This window comes from Psammomys obesus, unplaced genomic scaffold (genome assembly GCF_907164565.1).
Source record: "Psammomys obesus unplaced genomic scaffold, mPsaObe1.curated_primary_1811, whole genome shotgun sequence".
NCBI lineage: Eukaryota > Metazoa > Chordata > Mammalia > Rodentia > Muridae > Psammomys > Psammomys obesus.
In genome coordinates this window covers 1,845,813-1,867,650 of record NW_026596073.1, presented here as the reverse complement: position 1 = coordinate 1,867,650, position 21,838 = coordinate 1,845,813, and the positions used below count along the sequence as shown (strand labels likewise).

The window sequence follows — 21,838 nt, the reverse complement described above, 5'->3', positions numbered from 1 at the left end:
AGGATGTTTTTCTATCCATTGATATGTGCTCTTGTTGGGCATAGATAGCCTTTCATGTCGAATGTAGGCATTCCTGGTGTGGAGGGACACATCCTATCATTCTTGGTACTTGGTCCCCTGCTCAGCCTGGCTCTGTGCTGCGGATGAAGTACAGAGGTGGTGCCCCAGGCAGAGGGTAAGGAGCAAAAGGCCTCCTGCCTCCAAGAGGCAGGAGAGGCAAGATGTCGAGTGTGCCTGTGCCAGGGCGCCATGGCGCAGATGCACCACCTTTATCCCATCGGACTTGGCTCGCAGATCACAGATTCAAAAGTAAACTTGATTTTAAGATGGCGATTACGGAGCATTAAAATTCTAAGCGTGGGCCCAGTACATGAGTTCATTTGGGAGCGAGAGATCTTGTATAGCCTCCTGATGGAGGAAGCATTTGAGTCAAAAAGGGAATAAAACAATTGTGCCAGACTCTGGGACTACAGTGCTTAGCAGGAGGAATATCAAGTGCACATATTTGGGATAGCTTAAATGATGACTTGACTCTTCGAGCTAGTGAGAATAGAAGATTGGTCAGTAGAAGAATTTGAGGCTAGGCAAAGCCAGTTAACAATATGGATGGATGTATCAACATTGTATAATATAGTTATAAGTATAATCTTTCTTTTCCAATCTAAACCGATATATTTGGGTTTTTTATTTTTTACAGTTTATTCACTTTGTATCCCAGCTGTAGTCCCATCCCTCATCCTTCCCAATTCTACCCCCTCTTCTCCTTTCATGCCCCTTCCCCTCATCCACTGACAGGGGAGGTCCTCATCCCCTTCCATCTGACCCTAGCCTATCAGCTCTCATCAGTACGGTCTGCATTATCTTTTTCTGTGGCCTGGTAAGGCTGCCTCCACCCCCCATCTGAGGAAGGTGATCAAAGAGCCAGCCACTGAGTTCATTTCAGAGATAGTCCCTGTTCCCACTTGGATACTGAGTTGCCATGGGCTACATCTGTGCAGGGTTTCTAAGTTATCTCTATGCATGGTCCTTTGTTGGAATATCAGTCTCAAAAAAGACCCTGTGCCCAAGGAGAGCAACAGAACCAAATAAGTATAATTTTAATATAAGAGAATATAAGAGATGGAAAACACCTTATAGATGTGACTGTTTTTTCACCTGTTCTTTAAAATATTCATTTAAATACCATTCTCCTATGGCATTCTCTCACTACACTCTGTTTTATTCAGAGAAGAAAAATAGATCCATCATGAGGATTTTATATCTCTTTCCAATTTTTGTCTTCTACATAAATTGATTTCCTTCTCATTAATACAATTTTCTAGATCATTATATGAGATCAATTCAAGACCAAAGTCACAATTGGAAGTCTTGTTTCCCAATGTATTTATCATCTAATTCCTCTTACCATTTCTAGTTTCCAAATTATTTCCTTTGAGCTTACGGTATTGCTTCTCAATTCAAACATTTGATTTTATTTTGCTTTGTCAGGTAGTCCACGCTTCAGCCCTTAACTGCTTTTCTGAGGCCTGAACATAATTTGAATGAGCCTGGCACCAAGCCTTTGCTTAAGCCACTCCTTCTGTTTCTTCTCCGTTCTCATTGTGGGTTTCTGTTCCTTTCTGTTCAGGTTCTTTTCCAAGTTTTATCGCCCCCTTCGTAATCCTTCCAAAGTCTTTTTGTTCTGCAAAGGCCAGTGGTCAGGTAGTTCAGAGAGACCAGCTAGCACTTCACATAGGGTTTCAGGGCTGCTTACCAGTATCAGGTTACAGTGAGTCAAACCTGCTTCTAGAAACTTCTGATCCTGAATTTCTGTTCTAAGGCATTTTAAGTCACATCGCCAAATCTGTACCTCTGATTTCATAGAGGGAGGAAGTCATATTATTCTTGTTTGCAAATGTCATAACCCTATACTTAAAAGGTTCTACACTCTATAGCAAAAACTTGTAAATCTCGTTTCAGTAAAACAGCAGTTCAAAACCATCAGCATACAACAATTGCTGTATTTTTTTAATCTTTTTTCTTTTTTATAATTTATTTATTTTTTTATTAATTGCAGTTTATTCAATTTGTAGCCCAGCTGTAACCCCCTTGTTTATTCTCTCCCAATCCTACCCTCCACCCCTTATCTTCTCCCATTCCCCTCCCCAATCTGCTGATAGGGTTTTGATAGTAATTCATCTCTCCTCTCTCTGTCTGTCTTTCTGTCTGTGTTTATCTCTGTTACTTTCCCATATACATACCCTTATGTATATGCACCTGAGCATATATGTTTGCATATATCTATCTATATCTGTATTGTGCTTTCCTTTTTCAGTTATCAAATCATTTCATCTGGACTTTTTCACTGGACTATGAAAGCATTTTATCTTGCCAAATGTAATAGGTCTGTATTTCATTTAAAAATTTAATAACATTAGAAGGCTGTATCTATGCTTATTTTAAATACTTAAAATCACAAGCAAAAAAATTTTTTTTCTTTTGAAGAGAAGAAAATGCATTTTTCTTCCTCAACCTTTTGTAGTCATTGCTCCTTCACAGTCTGTGTATCCATCCTCTTTCTCTTCTTTTCACTGTCCCTGGATTATCTTTCATGTTTCCAATGGTCTCTTGTTAAGCCTATTTTCTAAGTTTTATATGAATACCAATTTAATGTATTTCTCATTTAATACACTGGTTTTGCATTAGAGGATTGAGAAGCACAGCAGGAAATCATGTTAGGTAGACACTGGAAGGCGTTAGCGCATCCCCTCCTTCGGTTAGAGACTGTGATACTTACTCTAAGATATTTTATCCTTTGGAAGAAGCGATCAGGCTTTTTCCTGGAAAGCAACCCCGAATACCAGCTGTGGAAGGCTGGACACTACATAGTAGTCTACTTCCCGGAGGAAGATATCACCATTCTGTGGGATGAGAAGACAACCATCCACATCAAAGTTGGGCCACAGTGGAAGGTAAGCCAACCTCTCCTCTAAGTGGGCTGCTAGGAATGGAATTGTGTTTGTCTTTCCATGTCTGAAGAAAAGAATGATTGGATGAATTGTTAATCAAATTTTGTTTTAAAGGATTTCTTTGAGTTTTTTTGTAAGCTATAGAGATCTATGTTTAGTTATGTTTCCAAAATTACTAACAATGCCCTATTTAAAGGACTTCAGAAATTCAAGTCTAGTTACACAACTGGTATAGCATACAAGAATACTACTTAGCAAGATAAAGGAATACACTACTTATTTGTATAGTATAGGTCAATCTTATTTAGTTTTTTGTTTTTTACTTTAACATCCACATATCTGTTGTTGGTTCATTCATCTCCCTTATTTCTCCTCCCTTGAGTTTGGTTATATAATTTTTTGTAGTAAAAAAAAAATCACTTACTGTAATGATCTCTTTTCTCTATTTTGTTTCTTATTGTAGATTTTTAAAATAAGTTAACATACAGTAAAATTGTAGTAGTAAGTAACTAATAGTAAGGTAATTTAAAATTACCTTATGGTTCTATGGATTTAAAAAGATGGATGGAGTCTTGATCTAATATTGTAGCTCTTCAAAAAACAAGTCTGTCAACACTCACATTTTGTTCAGGCTGCTCCCTTATTGCTAAATTACTTCCATCTCCACAAATCTGAAAAAAGACCATTGTACCTCCATTGCTATTATCCATTGTTTTTCCTTCCTCGCATATCATATAAGTAGAATTGTTGAGTAGCTGTTGAGAGCTCCACTCAAAGACTTGGTAAAATAAATATAAAATGTATCCGTTTGTATGAATTAGTATTTTTCCCCTTTAAAATACTATTGTAACCCGTGGTATGGCTGTACCACAATTTGTTTGCCCACAGGTAAAAATGGTAACTAGCCTTGGATAATCTAAGACATGGGTCCCATGCACTGTTTGCTTTCTTGGAGGCAGGAAGACGATGTTACTTTAAAGGGCTGTGTTCCAGCCATTATTATTAAAGAGAGAGTTGAAGGGGCATCAGTTTAAGGTTTTAAAAAGAGTTCCACTATTGTTAAAATACCATCTGCTTTGAAAGCCTTAGAGGACCCTGCCTCTAAAAAAAGAAATTACAGTATTTTGAGGAAATCCACTGGTCGTTGTGATATGAATAGATTCCTGGGCTCATCATTTCGTGAACTATAGTCACTGAAGTTAGCTTTATTGTTTCAACATTAATGATGTTACAGAGCCTTAAATATATAACTCAAATTTATGATCCAGATGTTTTTATTCATAAAATTATTCATGCTTATGCACTATATATACATAACAGTATATATGCACATATATGTATTAATAAACTTCAGTATATACTTTTAGGGTTAAATTGTTATAGATGTGAATACAAAGATGTACAGTAATTATGATATATAATATATGAAGGTTGGTGAAATATTTGGGAGCTGTTAAATATTAGAAATATAATTAACTTGGTATGAACTCATTTTATTAAAACATTTATTTTAAATTATTCTGTGAAAGTTCTTCATAGAATTTTTTACTTTTAATATATTTGAATGTTAGAATAAATATTAAATATTTCATTATAATTTTATTACTTTAGAACAAGCTGGCAGGATTGTGCGGGAACTTTGACAAATGTACTTCAAATGATATGACAACATCTAATAACCTTGAAGTGCGAAATGCTCAGGTGTTTGGAGACAGTTGGGCCTTAGGACAGGTAAGTTACATATGTGAAATTTAGAACAAACATATATTTATCAAAAAAACATTCTGATGAGTTAAATTACCTAGGTTATTCTTTTACATGGTTTTTCTATGATACTTTATAGGTGATGGACTTCCATATTTTTCTATGTAATTCTTTTTTTAATTTAAATTTAAAATTTTTAATATTAATTACAGTTTAGTCACTTTGTATCCCAGCTGTAGCCCCCTCCCTCATTTCCTCCCATTCCCCATTCCAAGTCCATTGATGAGGCGGTCCCCCTCCCCTTCCCTCTGACCCTAGCCTATCAGGTCTCATCAGGAGTGGCTGCATTGTCTTCCTCTGTGGCCTGGTAAGGCTGCTCCCCCCTCAGGGGGAGGTGATCAAATAGTTAGCCATTGAGTTCATGTCAGATGCAGTCCCTGTTCCCATTACTTGAAATTCATGCATGGTCCTTGGTTGGAGTATCAGTCTCAGAAAAGACCCCTGTGCCCAGATTTTTTGGTTCTGTTGTTCTGCTTGTGGAGCTCTTGTCCTTGCAGAACTTTCATCTGCCCCTTCTTTCATAAGATTCCCTGCACTTTGCCCAAAGTTTGGCTATGAGTCTGCTTTGATACCCTGCTGGGTAGAGTTTTTCAGAGGTCTTCTGTGGTAAGTTCCTGTCCTGTTTCCTGTTTTTCCAACTCTTCCTATGTCTGTCACGTTTGTCTTTCTGAGTGAGGATTTAGCAACTTCCCTAGGGTCCTCCTTCTTGCTTAGCTTCTTTAGGTAAACAGATCTTGTACAGATATATGTAATTCTTATGAAAATTTTATTTTGCAAAAGTTATTGTTTCTGCATTATAGGTGGAAAGATTGCATTTCAAAAAGGTTAAATGATTTGTCTAATACAACCTATATATTCAGAAATAACAGAGGTGACATTCAGACTTACACCTCTCATATTTTTTAAGCATAGCAAAATACTTTCTGCTCTATATTCATTCACTATATTTTGTTTAATATGTTGTTATATTATTATAATATAGACTATGAATGTGATATTCTCTTCCTTTGAGGAATTTTAATGGCTAAGTTACTAGGTGACATAGAAAACTACTAATAGAATATATTGATGTATATAGCTGAATTAATAAATATACACAGGAAGTTGAGAAAGATTCTGTGGAACAAATACTCTGATGATAAGGTCTTTAACATCTATAAGATCTGAGAAGATAAAGGTTAGAGCGGTGGTTCTCAACCTTCCTAATGCTGCAATCCTTTAATAGATTTTTTTATGTTGTGGTGATCCCCAACCACACATTTTTTTTTTGTTGTTGTTACTTCACAATTATAATTTTGCTACTGTCATGAATCATAAGATAAATATTTAATATACAGGATATCTGATATGCAACCTCTGTGAGCATCATGACCCACAGGTTGTGAACCACTGGTTTATGGGAGAAAGGATAGGAGAAAAGGAGAAAGTCACCTAGCAAATGTGAACAGGTGTGGAGAAAGTGCAGAACATAAAAACATCTCATAGTGTTCATACGGTATGACGTAGAGTTAGAAATAGAGAATGACTGAAAAATCAAGGGGAGGCCTTGAAAACAGCAGGTGCAGGAGGCTCTTATAGCACAGTCAGGTGAGCTGTTAGGGGAGATTAGAAGTTTATAGAAACTGGCATCATTGAAAATGGAAATTCCCAGTATTTATTGAAGGACTTTATTGAGGATGCATTTGGAAGGTTCAAGAAAGCCTTATACCTCCTGACATCAGAAACAGAGTAGAAATAAGTACAGTACACCTTAGGATGTACTGAGAAAGATGTGACCTAAAGATGGAAATATCTAATTTCAAGCTACAGAGCATAGACCTAGCATAGAAATATAGATTTGCCCCTTGGTAATATATGCAGGCTGCCGAAGTAGAGACAGCTGTGTCAAATGAAGGGCACAGAGGTTTCAAGGTAAGGAATTGCAAGGAATGGAGGGAGTAGAAGGTTTGGGAAGAAGAGCCAGTGTAGTGTAGTTATAAGAAAACCCGTCAGAACATGTTGGAATTGAATCCAAATCAGAAGAGACTTAGAACCAAAGGCGACTGAGGAAATCATTCGTGTCCTTTCTCAGAAAAGTTTTAGAAACAGCAAAGGTCAAATTTCAGAGTTCATCTGAGTCTCTGGAGATTGTAGAAATCTGTACCCAATATCTCAGAAGATGGGTTGTGACAAAAATGAACAACATAAAAAGTTAAAGGAGAGAGATTCATGCTCATAGAATTTTTTTTATTTTTTGGTGAAAATGTTGTATTGGTAAAAAATTCAAAACAATTAACTTCACTCTATAATGTTACTCTGTTTAATATTTAGTTGTTTTTCCGAAGTGATTTATGTTATTAATATATAACCTATATGGATGACACTAGGCAGTAGGTAAAAATGTCTGAAAGGACACAACTGTGCTACATGCCTTTGTCATGAGTCAGCAGGGTGCTTTGATCTCAGAGTTTAGGCCCCTTATAGTCTCTTATTCTTTCTTTGATTTTCAACAGTGTGAAGATCTTATGGAGGCACTGAAGCCCTGCGAGGCGCACCAAAACAAATTTCCCTATGCCAAGAAAGAATGTTCCATTTTGTACAGTGACGTTTTTGCTCCTTGTCGTAATGTGGTAAATGAGAACTTTCACTAAAATCTTAACTATAAAGTCATGCTGCTGTCGATGCTGAAATGAGTGGGACAAGTTCAGCAACTCATGTTTCTCAGGTGGCCTGTAGTCATTGTGGGGACCTTTGTTGGTGTTTTTCTGTATAAAAAATGCCTAGTTGTCTTCCTTTCTTCCTCATTGTATCTTATCTAACAGTGTGCACAGGTAAGTGATCATTTACCTATGTAATTCATCCTAGTTTATGAAGTATGATTCATCTACAGCATTTTGTAAATAAGTGTAAATAATAAAAAGAATAGAGGTTTATCTGACGTCAGAGAGCATTTCAAGTGGACATTCTACGCAAGTATAGTCTAACAGGATTTCTAGTGGCATATTTAAAAGAATTTTTAGGAGCTATTCTAAAAATATAACTTAAATATCTAATCTTCTTTCTCATGCAATAATTTTGGGTCCCAGTAGAAGCTGTGGAAATAATTTAATACATTATTTATTTTTTTCTCATATAATATATCCTGACCACAGCCTCCTCTCCCTCTTCTCTTCCCACCTCCCCTCTCTCCCAGATCCACTCATCCTCCATTTCCCTTCAGAAAACAGCAGGACTCCCAGGAATATCAACCAAACATGGTGTAACAAGATGCAATAAGACTAGGTACAAACCCTAAAATCCAGGCTGGATAGAGCAACCCAGTAGGAGGAAAAGCATCTCAAAAGCAGGCAAAACAGTCAGAGACACCCGAACTGCCACTGTTAGGAGCCCCCAGAAACACCTAAAGCCAAACAACACCCCTCTGCATGTCCCTTGTTTTCTCAAAGGACTCACATGTGCAATGTTCGAGTCGTGAGCCAGGTTTGCTGTTCACCTTCCTGGAATACTAATTTTTTTGAAAGAACAAATAATCGAAATATATAGTCATTCAAACATGAATATTTGGCAGATATTTTCTTGAGAAGCAGAGAGTAAGTCTGTGGCTTCAAGGAAAACATTCATCAGCATTTGTTGCCCTTAAAATATTTTAAAAATTTTAGATGAAAAATAGAATTTTGCAAAATTTGGCTCTGTAACTGTGGGCTTAAAAATTTTGTGATGCTTTTCTGAAAATACATGATGATATGAATATGTGTGGCCTGTTGCTTCTGCGTGTAATTAAACACATTAACATTTAGAAGATCTTTGTACACCACACAGTTTTCAAATAATTAATGCATAATGCTATGGAATCACACAAGAGTGAAAGATTATTATTTCAAAGGTAAATTAAATCTAAAGAGTTTAATCTAGCAAAGTGCTGAATTCATTGGTGTGGTTTCAAACACCAAATTGAACCTGGTCTTTATGAATGTCAATGTGACGGTTATTAAAAATTTAAAACAAGAACTGCCATTTAACCAAACCATACCACTTCTAGCAATTACAAAGCATCTATATCCTATCACAGGGATACTTTCACATTCCAGTTTGTTTATGCTCTATTCACAACAGCAAGGAAATCAAACCAGCCATTCAGTTGTCCACCAACAACTGAATGCATAATGAAAATGTGGCACACATACGTGTTTAGTTTTATTCAGCTCTACAGAAAAAAGTAGACAGAGCTGTACTAAACACAAACTCAGAAAGAAAAAAAACGAACAATGACAATAACAACAAAAATGCAAAATACATATACAGATCCATGTATAATGTACATGTTTACATATAAACAGATGTAAGAGTTGATAAAGCCTAAAAATCTATAAGGAAACCAAGAAGGTAATTAATAGGTGATGAGGGAGGTTAGGGATCAAGAAGAAGGATACATGGGACATAAAAGAAGCAAAGAGGCTGTGTCCTGAAGGTTGTGAGAGGGGGACCAGGGATAGTGGGGGTAGGGCAGTGAAGGAAATGTGGAGAAAAGAGAACCCTAAAACACAGTGTTATCTAATGCAATATATCCTAATTAAACATAATAAAAAAGAAGGCCACAGTTTTGGATATCGTATAAAAGAACATCATCACTGTTAGTCATCAAAATCACACACAAAAAAGAAAAGATATTAACCACTCTTAACTTTTTAATTGTAAATACATGGAAAACTTTTGTCATCTTTTAACCAAAACCAAACCACAGAAAGAATAGTACAGCACTGAATGGGAAAGCAGCTGTGTGCTACAAAAAGATGTTAAAAGTAATCTGCAAAAAATGTGTAGCATGGTACTCTCCTCACTGACCTAATTTTGCTTGATCAAAAATACAGGTTTTTACTAAAACATGTAATTTATGTTAACATGTAATGAGTTTACAGTTACTGTCTTAAACACCACAGTTGTACTTTTGAATGTGATAACTCTATATAATGTCAGAAAGTTTTAGGAATTTAAAGGGAGTCCGTGACTGCTTGCTACATTTAACGGGCATGGGTAGACTAGAGTCCAGTTTATTAAACGTTTTCCACGTTGAGATTTCTGTGCTTCTTAGGAACCATAGTTCCTTGACAGGCAATATGGTGTTCATTCTGGACCCAAGCCGCAGAGACTTAAGGCTTTACCCCTGACTGTTGCTTGAAAAATTAACCTGGGCATTGGCACACAACCTAAAACACAAATAGCTGACACCAAACCCTTTTTTCTTTCGTGACACATTGATTTCACATTAATCAATTTCATCAGTGATTTAACAAGTACAAAATTAAGTGACTAGGAGACATTTAGAAGAAACTGCCATTGCCACTCACTCATCTCCAGCATTTTCCCATTTAGGAGACGAAGAAATAAAAGAAGAAAAAAAAAGTAAAGTGCATTTAGAAAGAGTGAGCTCCTTTAATGCCGGGTGATTATGCCAACAACAAAATCCTGCAACAGCGCGCTTTCAAAAATCTGAAATATACCCGGGTGCAGATGTCAAAGTAGATCTGTTATTCTTGTTTTGCTAGTTCTTTGAGGTGGCATTTGCTTAGTAATTCTCTGGCTGCACAGTGGGTTGGGACAATAAGGGCTGTGTAGGTGGGAGTATTACGCTGAGGACACCTGTTGGGAAAAATGGGCAATTACTCTTCTACCGGAAGTTTGAATTTAGTCACAATCAGTGCCTATTGGAGTTATATTGTCTTTCATTTTGCTTTCAGATCGATGTTACTTCTTTTGCCAAAAACTGCCATGAAGATACATGTAACTGTAACCTGGGAGGGGACTGCGAATGTCTCTGTACCAGTGTGGCGGCATACGCTTACAAATGCTGTCAGGAAGGGGTGCCCGTCCACTGGAGGTCACCCACTGTTTGTGGTGGGTACCTTGCATAGGACGTCGTTAAGAGGATAGCTTTTCAGAAGATCCAAACGAATTGTCATTTTCTTGTGGAGTAATGCCATGAAACTCATGGAAATATAGTTAGTTTTAGTTGTCCAAATTTCATAGTCTTTTGACAATCACAAATTATCATATATCAAAGAGAAAAAATATGTTAAGTTTTCTATTATGTTTGAATGCTGTTCCTGCAGCTTGTGAAATATAAATTACATACCGTCCTCCCAGAAATTGCTTAGGATTCCAGTCCTCCTATGCCTGTGAAATTTCATCCTTCTGATAATAAGGATGTTCTTTTCAAAACTCATCTTGATTTTCTTTCAGATTTGACTCCTTAACCATTTCATTTGCTCAGATGTGTGGTTAGTCATCTGAGGAACTGATTACAGTTTGGACGTTTCTGTGATCAGCTTCTAAATTGCCAAGTATTTGTCTACCTTTACAACAATGTCATGAAATCTGTTTTAGTAAAACACATCATCTTAAAAAATACCTTTTGAACAAGACCTGGTTGTATATACCTGTTTTTCAGCACCCAAGATGCTGAGACAGGAGGATCATTGTGAGTGTGAAGGTGGCGTAGTATTTAAAATATTATAGGTGTTTGAAAAATAACAGTTACACATGTACATGCTCTCTCTCTCCTCTCTCCCACTTCCCCTCTTTCCCTACATATCTTCCCCTCTCTCTGTCACACACACACACACATATACACACACAAAATTGCTTTTGCTCATAGGAAGTTTCTAGATAATGATGTTATCCTCTGTTATTTTATGTAGTATCAATAATGGATGTTCCTGTGCTGCACATACTCAGATAGTAATATGTAATTTATATGCAATTTAATATTTATTTTTCTTTCTTTTAGCACTTGATTGTGAATATTATAATGAAGGTATGTGCCATTTTAATGAATATTACTGCAGTATTATGTCAGATATGTTTTCACATAACTTTTTTAAGCAGTTTATAGTATCAATAAAACACAAATAGTTCATGAATTGAATGATAAAGTTATAAACGTTTTTCCATATATAATTGATCTACTTTTCTGAGGAATGGTGTTAAAATTTATTTTTTAAAAATAAAAATGTGTAATTTAGGTTCTTTATTAATTAATTTATTATAATTATTAATTATATTATATCAATTATATTATATATTATAATTTATTATAATTATTAATTTATTAATTAATTTCCACATTTAATTTTCTTTTTAAAAATTGTTAATTAACTAATTTTAATTGATTATAATTTATTCACTTTGTATCCCAGCTGTAGGCCCTTCCCTCGTCCCAGTCCCAGTCTCCCTCCCTCTTCTCCTCTCATGTCACTTCTCCAGTCCACTGATAGGGGAGGTCCTCCTCCCCTTCCATCTGACCCTAGCTTATCAGGCCTCATCAGAACGGACTGGATTGTCTTCCTCTGTGGCCTGGTAAGGCTTCTCCCCTCTCAGGGGGAGGTGATCAAAGAGCCAGCTACTAAGTTCATATCAGAGGCAGTCCCTGTTCCGCTTACTAGGGAACCCACTTGGACACCGAACTACTATGGGCTACATCTGTGCAGGGGTTCTAGGTTATCTCCATGCATAGCTGATACTCCACACTTGATTGGAGTATCAGTCTTAGTAAAGACCCCCGGGCCCACATTTTTGGTTCTGTTGGTCTCTTTGTGCAGCTCCTGTCCCCTCCAGGTCTTTCTATCTCCCTCTTCTTTCATAAGATTCCCTGCACTCTGCCCAAAATTTAGCTGTGAGTCTCAGATGGGTAGAGTCTGTGGAAGGCTCCTGTCCTGTTCCCTATTTTCTCCCTCTTTCAATGTCTATTCTCCTTGCCAGTCTGAATGAGAATTACGTATCTTCCTCGGGTCCTCCTTGTTGTTCAGCTTCTTTAGGGCTATAGATTTTAGTATGTTTATCCTATATTATACGGCTAATATCCTCTTTTAAGTGAGTATATAGCATGTGTGTCTTTCTGCTTCTAGGTTACCTCACTCAGGATGATCTTTTCTAGTTCCATCCATTTGCCTGCAAATTTCATGCTTTCCTTGTTTTTAATTGCTGAGTAGTATTCCATTGTGTAAATGTACCATAAATTCTGTATCCATTCCTCTATTGAGGGACATCTGGGTTGTTTCCAGATTCTGTCTATTACAAATAAAGCTACTACGAACATGGTTGAGCAAATGTCCTTGTTGTATACTTGAGCATGTTTTGGATATATGCCTAAGAGTGGTATAGCTGGATCTTGATGTAGCACTATTCCTAATTTTTCTGAGAAAGCACCAGAATGTTTCAAAACATACTTTTTCAATAACACAAGTGAATAAGTAGTTATACTAATTTTAGGTAAAATATAAACATATAGTAAAGGCACAGCTTTTACTATTACATATAACTATAAACTTTCTTCAAAAGTTTTAAAATTTTCATAATTTTAAATTAATAATTTTCTAAATTTGTGGCAAAAGGCGATGCTTTTATACATGAATGCACAAAGGAATGTTAAGCTCAGACTAATTAGTAAGTTTATCATCTCAACATTTACTCTTTGTGGTGAGAATACTTAATACTTTTTTTTTACATTTTCAATATTTAGCCCAAAGTAAAAGTAAGACTTTTATCATTTATGACAGCATGGTTGAACCTGAAGGATGTTAAGCTGAATAAAGTCATTCAGGAAGAATGAAATTCCATTTGCTTGTATTACATGTGTTATTTAAAATAAACTCACAGAAGGAGAGCAAAATGTGCTTAGCAAAGGTAGGAGAGGGGGAGGATTAATCAGGAAAGGACAAATATTGATCAAAGTAGAAAGTTTTAGTTCAATAAGGAGAATAAAGTCTGGTGATCATTACACATCATGTGGCTACAGATAAGTTTTATTATATTGTAGAAAACAAAGAAACAAAATGAAGATGATATCAGAAAATGCACTTTACATTATAAAATTATGTCATATCAATGTGAAAACTTAATACAATAGAAATCAAAATCCTCTAGCTTCAGCAAGTATTCAGGCTTATCACTAAGAGTCTGAGTGGGTGTTTTACACAGATGTAGAAAAAGATGAGTGAGGACATCAGTTAAAAAGTCAGAAGGCAGAGCTTGCTTTTTCTCAAACTATGTAATGGAAAGACAGCGACCAAAGCCTAGTTCAGACAAGTGAGGCCATCTGGATCTGGAGAGATGACATCTTTTACTGCCTGGACAACTCTGGCCTATGATAGAAGGATGGGTAAGTTAGCATAACGGTCATAGGAAGCCAGCTCCAGCAATCCATTGAAGCTATGGTGATAGCTAACAGAGGAGATTGCATAGAAAACCTTGAAAACTGCAAGGTATGAAGACATAAAAGGGATGCTGGGCGTGATGGCACAAGCCTTTTATCCTAGCACTCAGGGAGGTAGAGGCAGGTGGATCACTGTGAGTTTGGGGCCAGCCTGGTCTACAAAATTAATCCAGGACAGCCAAGGCTACATAGAAAAAGCCTGTCTCAGAAAAACAAAATAAATGAGTAAATAAATGGGAGGATACTTTTGTTTGTTTTGCTACATTTCTAGAAATTGATTTTGAATAAAAGTTAACACTAATAAAATCCTTATGATAAAAGAAAATCTAACCAAAGCTATTTTTTATCCAAGATTTTTCTTCAGAAATGCACACACACACACACACACACACACACACACACACACACACACACAGGCAAACATACAAAGGCACACACGCACCTGTGCACATACGAGTGGGTAGGGGAAAAGAGAAGGGCAGGTAGAGGGAGAGAAACATACACACACACACACACACACACACACACACACAAACACACACACACACACGAGAGGGGGATGGGAGGGTGGGAAATGGAGAGGCAGAGAGCTGAGATTGGGTATATCAATCTTCTGGGCTCCACAATTAAAAATGTAATTGAAACTAATAATAGAGTGATAATAGGTAGCTTTTGTTAACCTTTTATTTAAGAGGAAATTGAGATATGAAGAAATGGAAAAGCTTTGCCAAAAGCACTTAGCGAAACTGTGGTCGACTGGGACTTATAAGCAGTAGTTGTCCACGGCAGCTGCTTAGTCTGTGCTGCTCTGCTCCGTGAGCTGTGGTTCTGTGCTTTCGAGGATGCCATTGCGTTGCTGCTGTGTGGTCTGCATTCTGAATTCCGAATCGGTTTGAGAAACACTCCAATGACGTCCTTATTTAAACCTGTACTCTCCCATAGCTCTGCTCCAGGGTCCTGTCCATCCTGTGCCCTCCCCCAACTCACCCTTCCTCCCGCCAGCCCTCCTGTGCTTTCTGCCATCTGCTGAGCACTGGAGTCCTGAGTCACTATCTCTTGCAGTGCGGTACAGCTTTGCCTTCTGTGATGTCCGCTGCAAGTATAATGACCTGTTTCCTGTCGGGTTACAGAATGCTCAAGCCATTTTCTTTAGTTCCATTTATGGCGCTGTATTTATAGTTTCAGAAGGTGAACACTGGGCATCCAACCCTGAGGATACAGTGGTAGTAGGTTCAGGGGAGAGGCAGACAGGGAATTGATTTCCTATGATTCAAGTAATAAGGAAAAGTGTCAATGTGCCCAGGAGGGAGAGTTGATGGCCACAGAGGTAGGTGACTGAAGAAGGTAATAGAACTGTAGAGGCTGTTGATGGAAATCATTAAAAAGGACAACAACATTGGTTTAAGTGACTTTTCACAATAGTTTTTTTACTCCAAATAATTCCACAGCTATTATAAACCACCTTGGCTTTTTCAGACATTTGCAGCTGAATTCTCTCTTCCTTGTTACCTACCACATGTCAGCAACTATGTTGTAAAGATAGTTACATTATTTAAGGAAAATACATAAATAGATAATTTTGAGAAGACAAAATTAAAAAGAGAATATAAAGGTTGTGTCTGGGATTGTCTCAATTGTCTTTGGCATCACTGCAGTGCTAAGTTCCTCATGGTTGTTATATGTCATTTTCTTAGAATTTAAAGGGAGTGTTGTCATTATTACTGTGTATGGGTAAAGACTAGTATCCTGCTCAAAACTGTTACATAATGAAGTTCAGAGTGAGTTTATTAGATAAACGTTTTACTGTACCCAACTATAGTAAGGACACCAGTAGCATGGAAATTGAGTTGGTGTCACACTAATCTCGTTCTCATAAAATAGTAATTAAAATATTAATGGACATAGTTATCATTTATCTGTTTATTTTTGTGAGATGAAGTTTGAAGAAAAATTACTCTGAGGGCTTTCAGGTCTGGGTCTAGGCATCTTATTTTTCATTTATTTTAAACTCATCTTACTGGTGAAAGCAGTAAAATATTGTATAGTGTGTCTTTGAACTCTTTTTTTTTCTTGAGATTCAGCTGGAAGAGTGTCATGAGGCTATTAGCATGAGGCTGTTTGGAGAGATAAATGTCTTGAAGTCTTTATTTTATTTATAATTATAATTTAGTGTGTGCGTGCATGTGTGCATGCATGTACATACATGTATATGTAGATATGAACACATGTAACATGCGTGTGCTCTATGTTATAGTATGTGTGTGGAAGTCAGAAGAGAACCTTCATAAGTCAGGTTCTCTCTCTCACCATGGGTTCTAGAGATCAAATCTAGGCCATGAGGCTTAAACAGAAACCACTTTTACCTGCTGAGACATCTCATAGGTGCTGTTACAGAGGGTATTATTATCATTGGATGTTAGACGTTTATTAGTACCCTGAGATTTTAGGCTAGGAGGTCATCTAGACACATTTCTTCCTAGAGGTAAGAGAATTTGAATACCAAAAGACTAAGTCATTTTTCCCATCCGGTTTTGTTATACATGTAAAAAGAATTCATGCATGTACCCATGTGTGTATTTATAGACATAAGTACATGTATTTATTTCTAATTACATATTTAAATTATATACTTTAAATACATATACAATATACTAAATTCCTGTTAGTTGAAAATAGTTGTTAATGTATCAGTGAATAGATTTCAATTGCCCAATATTTATGAAGTTTTTTTTCTATTTTTTTAAAACCTTGAAGTCCTATGCTAATTTATAATTATTTTGCTTGTAACTCAACCAGGGCTTGGAGAAGGACCATATATGCTGGCAAGTTATGGAAAGAGTGGCCTTGTCCTAGGTGCCAATGTAACCAGTAGAAGCATTTTCTCTTTGCCAAGAAGTAGTGATCACCATAATTTATTTTTTATTTTTATGATCACTCCGGGCCTTTTCAAAGAGAAGACATCCTGTAAGTATAATTGAAAATTCAAATTTAGTTTTTCACTTACAGTTTTTTCATTAACCATTCGCCAAGTATTAACTGGAGATTTCATATGCTATGGCATTTTCTAAATTTCTTCTATATCCAAAGAATATAAAACAAAGTCTTGGCATATAAAATGGCTGTTTTATATGTAAAATAATTTGCTTATCTATTGGCATTGCTACATTAGAATTGCAGATGTTTGATTGAATTTTTTGGTATTAAGTAACCCACTTATTAAATGTTTATAGTATTAACATAGAAATTAAATAGAAAACATTCACTCCTAACATTTAAAGGATTTTAATAGAAAGTTAAAGTGAAAGTGATGAGTTGAGTATGAGGCGTACATATCAGAGTGTCGATAATCGCGGAGATAGGGTTTTGCACCTCCTTTGTCCTGGTCTCAGGTGTCCTTGGTTCCTTGACTCTCACAATTTGAAATCTCATAATTCATGTCCGACATGCCTCATTTACTGGCTTGGACCAGCAAGTTATATCCTAGGCTTGTATCTGCCTGGCAACTGTTCTTATTGGTGGCCATGTCCTCTCTGGCCAGTGATGCCAGGCTAAACTTTCATTGTAGTCTACCTAGAACCATGTACAATTTCTTTTACAAGCACAAGAAACTAACGAATCTGACAAAATGCTCACTTCTCTGAGAAAACTCTCTCAATTCTTCTTTCCTATAAAAAGAACTCTCTAAGTTCTGGAAGTTTAAAGTTTTAATTTATATTAGTTGCAACTGATTTTCCTTATACAAAAAATATTTAATTTTATTTTGCATCTTTGGTTTCTCAGTCATGATATTTGCATGTTTTTTTTTATATTTTCTTTATAATAATTATTTACTACAATTTATTCACTTTGTAGCCCCCTCCCTCATCTCTTCCTGGTCCCACTCTCCCTCAGTCTTTCCTAACTATGTCCCTCTCCTAGTCCACTGATAGGGGAGGTCCTTCTCCCCTCCTTTCTGACCCTAGTCTATCAGGTCTCATCAGGACTGTCTGGACTCTCTTTCTCTGTGGCCTAATAAGGCCACCTCCCCATGAGGAGGTGATCAAAGAGAAGGTAACTGTCTTCATGCCAGTGATTTCCCCCTGCTTCCATTAGTAGGGAACCCACATGGATACGAAACTGCCCACGGACTACATCTGAGCAGGAGGTCTAGGTCATCTCCATGCACTGTCCTTGGTTGATTCATCACTCTCTGCAGGCATCCTGGGCCCAGATATTTTGGCTCTGTTGGTCTCCTTGTGAAGCTCTGGTCTCCTCCAGATTTTTTGTTTGTTTGTTTTTGTTTTTTTAATCTCCCCTTTCTTCCATAATTTTCTCTGCATTTTTAATCTCCCCTTTCTTCCATAATTTTCTCTGCATTCTGTCTAGAGTTTGGTTTTGAGTCTCAGCATCTGTTTTGATACCCTGATGGGTAGAGTCTTCCAGAGGCCCTCTGTGGGAGGCTTTTGTCCTGTTCCCTGTCTTCTCCTACTTCCAATGTCTATACTGTTTTCCCTTTTGAATGAGGATTAAGCCTCTTCCCTAGGGTCTTCCTTTTTGTTTAGCTTCTTTAAGAGTATAGATTTTAGTAGGTTTATCCTATATTATATGGCTAATATCCACTTATAAGTGAGTATATACCATGTGTGTCTTTCTGCTTCTGGGTTACCTCACTCAGGATGATCTTTTTTAGTTCTATCTATTTGCCTGCAAATTTCATGCTTTCCTTGTTTTTAACTGCTAAGTAGTATTCCATTGTGTAAATGTACCACAATTTCTGTGTCCATTCTTTGGTTGAAGGACATCTAAGTTGTTTTGGCAGATAAACACTTAAAGAAATGCTCAATGTCCTTTGTCATCTAGGAAATGCAAATCCAAATGACCCTGAGATTTCACCTTACACCCATCAGAATGGCTAAGGTCAAATACTCAAGTGACAGAACATGCTGGAGAGGTTGTGGAAAAGGGGAACCCTCCTCCATTGCTGGTGGACATGTAAACTTGTACAACCACTTTGGAAATAAATCTGGCACTTTTTCAGAAAATTAGAAGTAGTGCTTCCTCAAGATCCAGCTGTACTATTCCTGGGCATATATCCAAAATATGCTCAAGTATACAACAAGGACATTTGCTCAACCATGTTCATAGCAGCTTTATTAATAATAGCCAGAATCTGGATATTTCTAAGTTTTAACGACAAAATAAGTGTCTTTGGTAATATTGCGTTTGATGGATTTTTTTGATTTTTTTTAATATATAGTGACTACCATTCTTAAAAGATACAAATGATGTTTTTTTCCAAAAATTGACACAATATTTTAGTGAAAAGGGTTTATAGCATGAATCATACAGTCATAAGGGACAATTTTGAAGCAAATTATCAGAATACAGCCATACTTACCTAATGCTCTGGAAAGCCTGATTACTCATTAGCCATTTTGTCTTCTGAGAAATAGACAGTACTATTGAATAAATGACATTTTCTTTTTTTATTTTAACTTTTAATAATTACACTTTATTCACTTTGTATCCCCCATAAACCCCTCCCTTCTTCCCTCCTAATCCCACCTTCCCTCCCTCTTCTCCACACATGCCCCTCCCCAAGTCCACTGATAGGGGAGGTCTTCCTCTCCTTCCTTCTGATCCTAGTCTATCAGATCTCATCAGGAGTGGCTGCATTGTCATCTTCTGTGGCCTGGTAAGGCTGCTCCCCCCTCAGGGTGGGGTGATCAAAGAGCAGACTAAACAGTTTATGTCAAAGGCAGTAAGTACCTCTTCCCATTACTATGGAACCCACTTAGACATTGAACTGCCATGGGCTACATCTGTGCAGGGGGTCTAGGTTATCTCCATGCATGGTACTTGGTTGGAGTATGAGACTCTGGAAAGACCCCTGTGTTCAGATTTTTTGGTTCTGTTGCTCTCCTTGTGGAGCTCCTGTCCTCTCCAGCTCTCACTATTTCCCACTTATTTCATAAGATTCCATGCACTCTGTCCAACAGTTGGCCATAAGTCTCAGCATCTGCTTTGAAACATTTTCTTAATGTAGCAAAATATCTTATGAGGATTATTTTTCCCTTAAGATTCCACTGATAAAAAGTACAGTTGGTTACAGACTTAAATTAGTTTGTGCTCCTATTTTCTCACTTTTTTCTATCACATGACTTAGTGGTTTTTAGGTTTTGTATCTGAAAATATTACAGCCTAAAAATATAGATATCAATTATTTTTCCCCTTTCCAAGGTCATAATAGATAAAAAAAAAAGATAGAACTTGCTAGAGATTGGTTTTGGCCTCCCAAAACCAGTTCATTGTCAGTACTCCATTGCTTTTTTTCTTTTGGAATCTCATTATTCTTGTCCGATGTGCCTGAGATGGGTGTTAATTTCGCATGGTGAAGTGTTTGACTGTTTTCAGCTTTGTTGATGCGCATTGTGATGCCTGCGCCTGTGCTCTGCCTTCCCCTGAGACCCTAGGTCATCAAGACATTCTGTTTTACAGCACTGGCTCTTGTGTCCTTCGAATCTGCTGAAAGGCCCAACTTCTTTCTCTACGTCCACGACAATGACACTCTCAGCTTGTTGCAGTGGCGGGCAAACTCAGCATTTCATCAGAGAGCGACGTTTTTCCACCACCAAGGCCTCTGGATTCCTGGTTACAGTACCTTTGAGTTATACAGCAAGAAAGGTTTCTTCATTGTTTTTATGGATTCCATTGTCAAAGTGTCAAAATATGAAGATTCAGAACAATTCAAGCAGTCGAGTAGCTTCAGCATAGAAGGTGCGAGTCATGAGAACTCCAAAGAGAGGGCACAAATGCTCACGGGAGGGCCATGTCAGATGCTAATATTAAGTTCCTGATGCTATGAGTAGACTTATGTGATCCTAACCTTTCTACCCTTCAAGCTACTCATCAGCTGAACAGGAGGAATAATGCCAATTTTACCTACTGTCTTAAATGTGTGATGTAAATGGCTTAGAGTAACTTCAATAACTTTGTAATTATTTCTCCAAACATCACTAATAGAACTTATTGGGCTTTTGCATCAGAACGCACTCACTCATGGCTTGTGAAATGGTCCACTATTTGCATCTATTTTTTTCATGTAAAACAAATTCACAGTAATCTGATTCTTAGACTTGAAGACAGAATATTTATCTCTGTCTTCTGAATTCAAGAGTGTCTGGATTTACTGGCCCCAGGAAAGTTTCTTTAGTTTAGCAGAAGCCCAGTCTGTTTTCTAAGAAAGAGCCTTTGTTGTCTCGAGCCAAGGTGATCTGACTGTCAGAAAACAATTCTCTCTTTGTAGAGCTGAAGTTACGTTCCGCTTTCAAAACCCAGCAGCTTGATTTCTATCTGAAGTCTTGCAAACACTGCTCTGTTTTAATTGATCTCCTGAAGCAGTTCAATATTGCTAATCATTTGCCTTCTCTACTGTGCACGAATTACTGAAATCCTCTCAAATGGTTAGATTTCAGAAAACCCCAATTGCATCGTAGAAGCATTACTATAGCATAAATCCTTGAGTTCAAAGCAGGACCACATGAGCCCTAATGCTCCTAATGCTTCTTGGTATACTTGTGTATATTTTGTTTTTGTTTTTTGGTTCTAGTTCAATGAGACAGAAGGGCCAGTTCAAGCAACTTCATCATTTTCCTGTAGGAGTTGGGAATCCACAGAAGCTTAGGCTTCGGGGTGAGCTAGTGAACTTTCGCTCACCTCCCCTGCTCAGGGTAGCAGTGCAGGGCAGCAGCGTCTTGTCTCTGCATACTCCAGATACACCTCAGCAGCGGGAGAAGCACTCTCGGTGTCACCAATGTCTCTCAGTAGAGATGTTTCTGGACACCCTGGCTTAGGGAGACAGGCTTCGGTTAGTCTCAACAGTTTTAGCTTTGTGTTTGCATAGTACATTCCTACGGTACTCAGCAGTTATTGTAAGAAGCCCAAGTGGGACTCTGAAAGT

The 21,838-nt window shown here is 37.3% G+C and overlaps 1 protein-coding gene across 1 annotated transcript in view; it reads left to right on the top strand.

Moving 5' to 3' along the window:
• The window catches only part of Otogl (otogelin like), a 163,489-nt gene that overhangs the window by 96,449 nt on the left and 45,202 nt on the right, over positions 1-21,838 (top strand). The window contains exons 27-33 of the mRNA XM_055626081.1: positions 2,802-2,951; positions 4,560-4,679; positions 7,205-7,321; positions 10,427-10,583; positions 11,476-11,502; positions 16,696-16,863; positions 20,377-20,655. Coding sequence (XP_055482056.1) covers positions 2,802-2,951; positions 4,560-4,679; positions 7,205-7,321; positions 10,427-10,583; positions 11,476-11,502; positions 16,696-16,863; positions 20,377-20,655 — 1,018 coding nt within the window. The remainder of the gene's footprint in view (positions 1-2,801; positions 2,952-4,559; positions 4,680-7,204; positions 7,322-10,426; positions 10,584-11,475; positions 11,503-16,695; positions 16,864-20,376; positions 20,656-21,838) is intronic.